Source organism: Dendrobates tinctorius, unplaced genomic scaffold (genome assembly GCF_039654945.1).
Source record: "Dendrobates tinctorius isolate UK_male_01 unplaced genomic scaffold, ASM3965494v1 ptg000020l, whole genome shotgun sequence".
Lineage (NCBI taxonomy): Eukaryota > Metazoa > Chordata > Amphibia > Anura > Dendrobatidae > Dendrobates > Dendrobates tinctorius.
In genome coordinates this window covers 12870001-12881309 of record NW_027361688.1, presented here as the reverse complement: position 1 = coordinate 12881309, position 11309 = coordinate 12870001, and the positions used below count along the sequence as shown (strand labels likewise).

At 47.2% G+C, this 11309-nt stretch overlaps 1 protein-coding gene across 2 annotated transcripts in view; it reads left to right on the top strand.

Moving 5' to 3' along the window:
* Positions 1–596: 596 nt before the first annotated feature.
* The window catches only part of TTLL1 (TTL family tubulin polyglutamylase complex subunit L1), a 23078-nt gene continuing 12365 nt past the window's right edge, over positions 597–11309 (top strand). The window contains exons 1-6 of one of the 2 annotated variants that reach the window (XM_073567703.1): positions 597–746; positions 1300–1416; positions 2253–2461; positions 3983–4163; positions 4837–4971; positions 11067–11175. In XM_073567703.1, the coding sequence (XP_073423804.1) occupies positions 667–746; positions 1300–1416; positions 2253–2461; positions 3983–4163; positions 4837–4971; positions 11067–11175 (831 nt within the window). In that variant the 5' untranslated portion in view covers positions 597–666. Of the gene's footprint in view, positions 747–798; positions 910–1299; positions 1417–2252; positions 2462–3982; positions 4164–4836; positions 4972–11066; positions 11176–11309 lie in introns of those variants that run through there. The other variant, XM_073567704.1, reaches the window with a different exon arrangement.

Here is an 11309-nt window from a genome sequence, read left to right as displayed (position 1 = left end):
TGAAATTAGTTCTCACTGTTTCAGCTCTGCTAGATTAGTTCTTGCTGTGCCAGCTCTGTTAGATTAGTCCTCTCTGTTCCATCTCTGCTAGATTAGGTCTCTCTCTTCCCTCTCTGTTAGATTAGTCCTCTCTGTTCCATCTCTGCTAGATTAGTCCTCGCTGAGCCAGCTGTTCTAGCTCTGCTACATTATTCATTGCTGTTCCAGCTCTGCTTCATCAGTTCCCATGTCCTCTACAGCCAGTTACATCCTCTTCACCCGTCCATACTGTCCTGCTGCACCAGCGCCTCCTGTCTGTGCTGAATAAGAACTATTCATCCGGACTATTGTTATTCCCCATTCACGTGACAAATTTCCATTGCTGATTTTTCCCCCGAATTTCCCTTTTTTCTGCAGCGTGAGATCCCATTCACATTGCTCCTACTGTAATACGCTGCAGATTTTAGAAAATGCATACAAGCGGCAGAAGCGTTATGTACTGGATACCCACAGTACTGGATCTGAGGGGAGTCCATGAAAATATTATTATTGCAATTACACCAAAATACCAGCAGGTGGCCCTGCTCCCTTGGAGCTGTCATGGCTATTTCTCCTCTTATTAGCTGGATGTTATAAGAAAAATACTGAGAGCTGCAAGGGGGGGAAGGGCAGCTATTCACAGCCAGAATGGGCTTGGTCGGTTACCATAGAGATGACCCGGAAGTGGATGTGTCTGCTGCACCTGCTCCTGTTGCTGCATCTGCACTGTGAGTATATGATGGGGGATAATGGAGGGGAGGGCAGGACCTAGGGTCATTATTAGGAAAGAGTGCGGACCACTATAACAGTGCCGCCATGTCCTGCCCCATCTGTATACTCTCCTGGTATATGGAATCATGTGTGGTTAACCCTCTGTGTCCAAAGCAAAATGTCAGTCTTTGCTATATATGGTAGCCCCCAAATAATAGTGCCATACTGCTCACAAATAATACACCCTTAATGGGGGTCTTTCCGTGTTGCAGTGTAATGAGGGCAGTTTGTCTGGCACTAGTAATGGGGGTCTTTCAGGCTGGCACTGTGAATGAGGGCACTTTCTACTGACCCTATTAATGGGGGTCTTTCAGGCTGGCACTGTGAATGAGGGCACTTTATGACTGCAGCAGTTGTGAGGACACTTTTTGTTTACCATGGACACTAATCTGACACTGGTAATGGGGGCACTTTCTGTGTGGCACTGGTAATGGGGGCACTTTGTCTGACACTGGTCATGTATTCACTGTGTGGCTGGCACGCGTAATGTCGCCCCTTTCTGCCGTCCAGGGCCATGTCGGGAAAATTGAAGTGGGTGACGGATATTGAGAAGTCGGTGCTGATTAATAACTTTGAGAAGCGCGGATGGGTCCAGGTGTCGGAGAGCGAAGACTGGAATTTCTACTGGTAAGAAAAATAGCTATGGGTGGGTATTTACTTGGGGTCATCCTTAAAGTCGACGTCCCCGTGGAGGGGGGGGGGGGGGAGTCAAGTGGTATACAGCCCTCAGATGTGGGCCCCTTTAATTTTGGTGCCCTGCAGCTGCTGCCTCTATAGTATGTACCTCATTGCTCCTGCCAATGGGTAATGATTTAATTCCATATATCAACCACTGTACTAAAAAAAAAGGTAAAAGAGCAATGTCTTGAGACATTTTTGCGCTTCTGTCGCACATTTGAGACAAATTTGATCCATTCTGAGAAAAACTAAAAAGTGTAAATTCTACGTAAGCCACAAGGTGGCGCATTAGAACTAATTGTATGGCAACATAAGCCAATGCAAGGGCGTAGTTTACTAATGGTTATACTGCACCTACTTTTCTATCTGGCTATGGATATCATAAGGGTAATTTTTCTTAATTAAATGCATGTATTATGGGCAAAAAAAAAAATAAAATAAATAAAAATCACCATTTGACATTTACAGGTTGTTTCCCTACATGATTTGACTGCAGTTAACTAAGAGTCTGTCAGTGAGCTTGTTCTGATGGGGAGCTGGTAACTCTTTTATCTTTTTTTTTTTTTTTAAAGCTCCTCCCTTTTGATTTAGGAGTACAAACCACAGCAAAGTTGATCTGAACTTTGATGTGGTCGTAAATCAACACAGAGGAGCTCGGAAACACAAAAGCTTCAGTGACGGGAGTTTTTATTTACAAAACCTTGTTAAGATATATCCACAATTGAACTGTCGCACCCCTCTTTAATGTCTGGGTTCTTGCCTCCTCCCCAATCGCTCTCTTCCAGGATGAGCGTTCAGACCATCAGAAACTGCTTCAGCGTAGAGACCGGCTTCCGCCTGTCGGATGATCAACTCGTCAATCACTTTCCTAATCACTACGAACTCACCAGGAAGGATCTGATGGTGAAAAACATCAAGCGGTACCGGAAAGAGCTGGAAAAGGAAGGCAGCCCCCTGGCCGAAAAGGACGAGAATGGCAAATACCTGTACTTAGGTCAGTGGACCCCCCCCCATCCAGAGCTTTTACTGTCCGCGGGGGTTGAGTTACTATCTATGGCAGGAATCCTCCTGTTTCTATGGTAGATTTCACTTCTGTGTCATTTCTACCAATTAATATTTTTGTGGGGGAATAAATGATCCCTTAAAACGTCAAATATTGTCCACTTGTTGACACAGCGGTTCGTTCTCCAGAGCTGCTCTTCCGTTACTTGTCTAAATTTGCAACCATAGTCGGCCACTTTTGGAGTTTATAAAACTTTTAGTTACCTATCTCTACATTAACCTTGTCCATGACCTTCCCTCCCTACACCTTAGATACAGTGGTGAAAGTAGAGTCCGATGGTCTCTGGTGCAAAGTTTGGACCTGGGCCGCCACCTGTATGTTGGTCAGGTGTATTAGCTCTTGTAGCGTTCTATATCCTAAAAATTCATAGGTCTCGCCCCCCCCCCACTTCCATCATGTACCAATGTCTCCTATCGTGGGCTCCTTCTGGTAATAATGTCCCCCATTCTCCATTCTGTGTCTCTTCCAGTAAGAATGTTATCCATCCTGGGCCCCTTGCAGTAATAACATCCCTATCCTTGGCCCTTCCGGATATAATGTTCCTCATCCTACACCCCTTACTGCTGTAATGTCTGCGGTCCTGGTGTAATGTCCCCATCCTCGGCCCCTTGTAGAAATAATAATATCCCTATCCTGGCCCTTCCTTGTATAATGTTCCCCATTCTGGGCACCTTTCTGCTATGATGTCCCTATCTCGGCCACTTCCACTGGTAATATCCTCCAGCCTGGTGTAATATCCTCATCCTGGGCCCCTTGTAGTAATAATGTCCCTATCCTGGCCCCTTCCTGTATAATAATACCCATCCTGGGCAACTTCCTGCTATAATGTCCCTATCCTGGGCCACTTCCACTGGTACCGTCCTCCATCCTGGACCCCTTGTAGTAATAATGTCCCTATCCTGGCCCCTTCCTGGTATAATGTTTCCCATCCTGGGCATCTTCCTGCTATAATGTCCCTTTCTCGGGCTGCTTCCACTGGTAATATCCTCTAGCCTGGTGTAATGTCCCCATCCTGGAACCCTTGTTATAATAATGTCCCTATCCTGGCCCTTCCTTGTATAATGTTACCCATTCTGGGCACCTTCCTGCTATGATGTCCCTATCCTGGGCTGCTTCCACTGGTATTATCCTCCAGCCTGGTGTAATGTTCCCATCCTAGGCCCCTTGTAGTAATAATATCCCTCATCCTGGGCCCCTTCTTGCTATAATGTCCCCTATCCTGGGCTGCTTCCACTGGTAATGTCCTCCATCCTGGGCCCCTTCCAGTAATAATATCCCTCATCCTGGGCCCCTTTCTGGTATATTTTCCCCCATCCTGTAATAATGTTCCCCATTCTGCGCTGTTCTCCAACACATTTGAAAAAATAAACCTTATGTCTCTTGGCAATGTATCAACCTTCTATTGTGGTTTACGGCACAACACGCCGTTTATTTTGGGTCCTTCTCCTTTAGACTTCGTGCCGGTCACCTTCATGCTACCAGCTGATTATAACTTATTCGTAGAAGAATTTCGGAAAAACCCGTCCAGCACCTGGATCATGAAACCTTGTGGAAAAGCCCAAGGAAAAGGGATATTCCTCATCAACAAGCTCTCACAGATTAAGAAGTGGTCCAGGGATAGCAAGACTTCCTCGTGAGTGACAGAAAACCGCGCTCCTATTGAAGTGAATGTGATCTGAGCTGCAGTACCTAAGAACGGCCACTATATGGTGTATGGAGCTGGGATGTTCCGACTACATACACTGTGTACTTTAGCACCACTCAGAGGGACATCAGTATGTTCTCAGCTCCCCCCCCTAGTGGTGGCTATAGGCAGCAAAGATTTTATCATTTAAAGGGGTTGTCCACATTTAGGTACTCTTTGTTTAATTGAGGCTAAAAGAAAGCCATTTTTTGCATTTGGGTTTTGACAAATTTTGCATCGTTAGCCTTCTATATATTGTATTGTCTTTTGCTGGCTGCAGAACGGGTTAACTGAGAATCCATCAGTGAGCTTGTTCTGGCAGTGTGATGGGGAGTTTATAACTTTTTTATCTGTCTTTTTCTGAGCTCCTCTCACACATGACCTCAATGTGCAGGGAAACGGTGCTACATTTTTAATGAAACCCAATTGCAAAAAGAATGATTCAAGACCCATATTTATGCAATTAAGTAAAAAAAAAAATATATATATATATTTTTTTCCAAGATGGACTACCCCTTTAACTTGAGTAAAGTATGTTAGGGCATATTGGGTTAGATATACATACCGTAATAGTTAATAAAAAAAATATAATTTTATTTACTGTATTATTCTACCTTTTCAGGTTTGTGTCCCAGTCTTCTAAGGAAGCCTACGTCATCTCCTTATATATCGATAATCCTTTGCTGATCGGCGGGAAGAAATTTGATCTGCGTCTGTACGTGCTTGTGACGACATACCGGCCTCTTAAGTGTTATATGTAAGTAATGTATATCTGATGTCTACACTCAATGTATCATCCAAATTCCCTCCAGCTAATGGCCTCTATAAAGCCACCTATAGGCCATGTCTAACCCTTTAAAGGAAGTCTGTCACTCCCAAAACTCATTTTAAAAATCACCTGTCACCAGGTCAAGTGTCCAATTTTTGCTCTTATTTTATTTCTATTGTTCACTTGAGTATTCTGTTTTTTGTTTTTTGTTAATCCGTCATACGGTTCCAGAGATATGGGCCTTTGTATTTAGTGCTAAGGTCTTTACAAAGTTGGCGTGGCTCGCAGGGTAATTATGCAGAGCAGCCTAATGACACGCCCCCGAGGATCCTGTGAGACCCTGTTATGATTCGGTCACCGAGGAGGATTACCGGGGAATTAGCTAAGCAACCAGGAAACCAGAAAGGTTGGTAACTTAGCGGATTGCAGACCCCTAAACCTAACAACACAACTAGCAGTAGCCGTGGGACGTACCTACGATGCCCTAGACGCCTCTGCACAGCCAAAGAGTTAACTAAGCCTAAAGCAAGAAAGGGGAAAGCTAAACTGCCCTGGAGTAGAACCCCAAAGGAATAGATAGCCCCCAAACATATGTTATCGGTGAGACAAGATGAGGCACAAACTCAGGCAGAAAATAGAGTGAGCAAATGATGGGGCCCACACTGTCTAGATAAAACAGGACAGGAAAGAATACTGTCTGCAATCACGCAAAAACCCTAAAAAATCCAACATGTCTGATATACAAAAATACTGAGGCCACACGACAGGGGCGTACATAGAAATCATGGGGCCCCATAGCAAAAGTCTGAATGGGGGAAAAAAAAAAAAAAAAAAAAATCAGCAGGTGCTCTTAACTCGAGGCATGCATGTTATGGGTCAAACGATTAATTTTATAGCTAGTCTTTGATTTTTTTCAGTTCTCAGCATGTATGTGCTGCTGAGAACAATAATACTCTATGTACACAAAACAATCTACTGTATACTGATCATCCTGTGAGCATAAGAAATGCCACAATGGGCTATCAGCTATTGGCCAACAAGTAGCTGATTGATTGTCAATGTATATATCACAGACATTTAGCAAGGCAGAATAAATCATTGGTGGCTCAGTGGTGTGTGTGTATATATATACACACCCCCCTGCAGTGCATGCAGGGCCCCCTCCACCCTCCACAGTGCGTGCAGCCGGCCCCCCCCTCCCTAAGGTGCAAAGTGCAGCCAGAGCCATTGTAAATGTAAAGTGCCAGGCTGCCAGCAGACGCTGTATATCGCACGCAGGACGCTGTATATCACACGCAGGACGCTGTATATCGCACGCAGGACGCTGTATATCTCACAGAGGACGCTGTATATCACACACAGGACGCTGTATATCACACACAGGACGCTGTATATCACACACACAGGACGCTGTATATCACACACACAGGACGCTGTATATCGCACACAGGATGCTGTATATCACACACAGGACGCTGTATATCACACACACAGGACGCTGTATATCGCACAGAGGACGCTGTATATCACACGCAGGACGCTGTATATCGCACAGAGGACGCTGTATATCACACACAGGACGCTGTATATCGCACACAGGACGCTGTATATCGCACACAGGACGCTGTATATCGCACACAGGACGCTGTATATCGCACACAGGACGCTGTATATCACACACACAGGACGCTGTATATCACACACACAGGACGCTGTATATCACACACACAGGACGCTGTATATCACACACACAGGACGCTGTATATCACACACACAGGACGCTGTATATCGCACACAGGACGCTATGTATCACACACAGGACGCTGTATATCACACACACAGGACGCTGTATATCACACACACAGGACGCTGTATATCGCACAGAGGACGCTGTATATCACACGCAGGACGCTGTATATCGCACAGAGGACGCTGTATATCACACACACAGGACGCTGTATATCGCACGCAGGACGCTGTATATCGCACGCAGGACGCTGTATATCACACACAGGACGCTGTATATCACACACACAGGACGCCGTATATCACACACACAGGACGCCGTATATCACACACACAGGACGCTGTATATCGCACACAGGACGCTGTATATCGCACACAGGACGCTGTATATCACACGCAGGACGCTGTATATCGCACACAGTACACTGTATATCGCACAGAGGACGCTGTATATCGCACAGAGGACGCTGTATATCACACACAGGACGCTGTATATCACACACACAGGACGCTGTATATCACACACACAGGACGCTGTATATCGCACACAGGACGCTGTATATCGCACACAGGACGCTGTATATCACACGCAGGACGCTGTATATCACACACACAGGACGCTGTATATCGTGCGCAGGACGCTGTATATCGCACGCAGGACGCTGTATATCGCACGCAGGACGCTGTATATCGCACAGAGGACGCTGTACATATCACACGCAGGACGCTGTATATCGCACGCAGGACGCTGTATATCGCACAGAGGACGCTGTATATCGCACAGAGGACGCTGTATATCGCACGCAGGACGCTGTATATCGCACGCAGGACGCTGTATATCGCACGCAGGACGCTGTATATCGCACGCAGGACGCTGTATATCGCACACAGGACGCTGTATATCGCACCGAGGACGCTGTATATCACACGCAGGATGCTGTATATCGCACGCAGGACGCTGTATATCGCACACAGGACGCTGTATATCACACACAGGACGCTGTATATCACACACAGGACGCTGTATATCACACACACAGGACGCTGTATATCACACACACAGGACGCTGTATATCGCACACAGGACGCTGTATATCGCACACAGGACGCTGTATATCACACGCAGGACGCTGTATATCACACACACAGGACGCTGTATATCGTGCGCAGGACGCTGTATATCGCACGCAGGACGCTGTATATCGCACGCAGGACGCTGTATATCGCACAGAGGACGCTGTACATATCACACGCAGGACGCTGTATATCGCACGCAGGACGCTGTATATCGCACAGAGGACGCTGTATATCGCACAGAGGACGCTGTATATCGCACGCAGGACGCTGTATATCGCACGCAGGACGCTGTATATCGCACGCAGGACGCTGTATATCGCACGCAGGACGCTGTATATCGCACACAGGACGCTGTATATCGCACAGAGGACGCTGTATATCACACGCAGGATGCTGTATATCGCACGCAGGACGCTGTATATCGCACACAGGACGCTGTATATCGCACACAGGACGCTGTATATCACACACACAGGACGCTGCATATCGCACAGAGGACGCTGTATATCACACGCAGGACGCTGTATATCACATGCAGGACGCTGTATATTGCACGCAGGACGCTGTATATCGCACACAGGACGCTGTATATCGCACACAGGACGCTGTATATCGCACACAGGACGCTGTATATCACACACAGTGTTACGGCGGCGGAACACGCTTAAAAAAATATATAAATAAACGTGTTCGCCGCCCGGGGTCCACCGTGCGGCAGGTGATATAACTGCTGCTACAGAGGCAGAACACTATGGCGGTAATGTGCACGGGGTTAACTGCACCCAAAGTGCACAGAAGCGAGCTCTGTTATCCTCACAGAGCTGCAGACAAAAGAATATAGTAATACGCTAAGTCTGTTCGGGGACACAGACTAACAGCGAAACAGTCACGGTATAAATAGTCACAGAAGTAGCCTTAGGCAGCAGGACTACTCCCTCTAGACCTACCGTAAAATCAGACAGGAGGCGTCGCAACTGCAGACGCGGAAAAACTGCAACCGCAGCGCAGTGTGAACGGAGCCACAGAGGAGGCACCGCAATCTCGCTGGCGTGATGCAGGACGCTAGCTGCTGAGAACGTATAGCTGGAGCGCGCTGACGCTAGCGCTGCTACTGGCGGCTGCCCAATCACTCACACAGTCGTAATATCAGAGGGAAGGGGTTTCATAATAAGTCAGCCACCAGTCCAAGCATCCATCACCATACATACAGCAGCAGTATGAAAATACTAGCGCATGGCATAGCGGCCATGCGCACTTTTTATAGCGTACGGGACCTGCCAGAAATCTCCAGAGCCCCGAGCATAACCAATCAAATCAGGAGCAGGACCTGAGCACCTGACTCCTGAACTCCAATGGGAGCTCATTCCAGGAGCATGCTCAGAAGCTGGCTGAAAGGACTTAGCCTCTGGAGACAAATGTGAGGATCTGGATCTCTGCATAAGTATGGCAGGACACAGATTCCTAACACACAGCACAGTGAGGGGACACATTTAACAAAAAAAATCAACCCCCAGCCGGGCTCACCGAGTCACCGTCTTGTGTGTGTCCCTGTCCCTGAGTGAGAGAGGCTCATGATGAATGTTTTCTGCTTCCTGCAATGCTGTGTGCTGCACTCTGGCTGCCAGGAGGCGTGGCGTTCTTATGCAAATCCATCCAGAGACGTCAGCCAACTGCTGACCAGGAAACAAGGAAAGGGGAGCTTCAAGGGGCCCAGCCAGGGGGTATACAGCGGCCGTCGGCCGTCGCTTACATTTAATTAAAGGAGATAGTACTGTGTCAGCACAGCACAGCTGACAAACCGCAGCGGCCGTCTCGGGCCCCCTCACCCATCCAGGCCCCCTCACCTCTCTGGGCCCCATAGCAGCTGCGTGGTCTGCTACTATTGACGGTACGCCCCCGCCACACGACCTCTCCCCCACTTGATCAGCATTCTGGTGTGAACTAGAAGCAAAGCAAAAGATACTAAAGGTACTGTCACACTTAGCGATGTACCAGCGATCCCGACCAGCGATATGACGCGGTCAGGATCGCTGGTACATCGCTAAGTGGTCGCTAGTGAGCTGCCACACAGGCAGATCTCACCAGCGACATCGCAAGGGACGGGGGTCGCTACTTACCTGTCACACCAGGCGATCCTGCGTCCTCCCGCCTGGCTCCACGCGTCACTCGTCTCTCCACAGGAAGCGCCGCAGGAAGCTGACGACGAGAAGCGGTCCTGAACGTTCTCACGCGATCAGCGATAACCAGCGGGGGAGCGGGTCGTAGGTAAGTATCACACACAGCGATATCGCTATAACGTCACAAGTTATAGCGATATTGCTAGCGATATCGCTTAGTGTGACAGTACCTTAATATAAGAGGGGATTAGCAATACTGAACAGACTGACCTAAGCTGTGACACATGAGCGGGGTCCAGCACCAATCCCAGCAGGGAATAATGCTGAACCCACACAGCAAAGCAGAAAGCAGAAAAAGGCAAAAACTAAATCAAATGCAAAAGATTTAGCAAACAAATAACTTATCTGAATGATGCAAGACCAAGGAGGGGAAAAGGCAGACTTCACAATGCACAGGAAGACAAACAAATCACCAGCAGCAACTGAAGGAAGCGTGCTCGCTTAAATCCTCCCAGTCTGTAACCCCTGACTTCCAATCATCGTCTTCAGGTGATAGACTTCTGTCAATACGACCAGCTCCACTACCCGCTGTAACCACCAGAGGGAGCCCCGACTCAGAAGTCAGATCAACAGAGTTCACAACAAGACCCAATCCCTTAATAAAAGTGGCAGTATCGCTGTAATAGACCTCTTATTTTTTCCGTCAATTGTATTATGAGCATAATTCCATCTCAGAGGAAAAAAATAAAAAAGTTTGTTCATCTTGGAATGCGGCTAAAAATTTATATAAAATAAAATATTAGTGCAAAAGTAGTAAAACATCATAAAAAATATATACATTTATTGTGATCTTTTACTTATTATCTATTATTACCACAGTAAAAATATAGCCCAAGAAACAATGGCCGATCACTTAATTTTTTTTTTTCATCTGCGCCCCCCCCCCCCTCAAAAAAGTGCACCCTTATGGGGTTAAAGGAATTACACGTATAAAGCTGATATACACTGGGCTATACCTAAGGGACGTGGTGCAAAAAAGACCCAAAAAGTGAAATCCTGTGTTCTGCTTCACCCCTCGGACCCTGCTCTGGCGCCGCCCCTCAGCTTCTTAGACACCATCTTGTTACATTCTTCCCGATCCAGGTACAAACTTGGATTCTGTCGTTTCTGCACTGTGAAATACACCCCGAGCACAAGCGAGCTGGACAATATGTTCGTGCATCTGACGAACGTCGCTATTCAGAAACATGGGGTAAGGAGATTACTGCTGTCTGGAGGGGTTTACAAAATCTGACATCTTCTAGCCGGGTCTGTTATAAGCTGGAGGACACTAGGACCCTGTTATGAAAACAGTTTAAAAGAATAACTGTCCATGTTGCCCCTAGC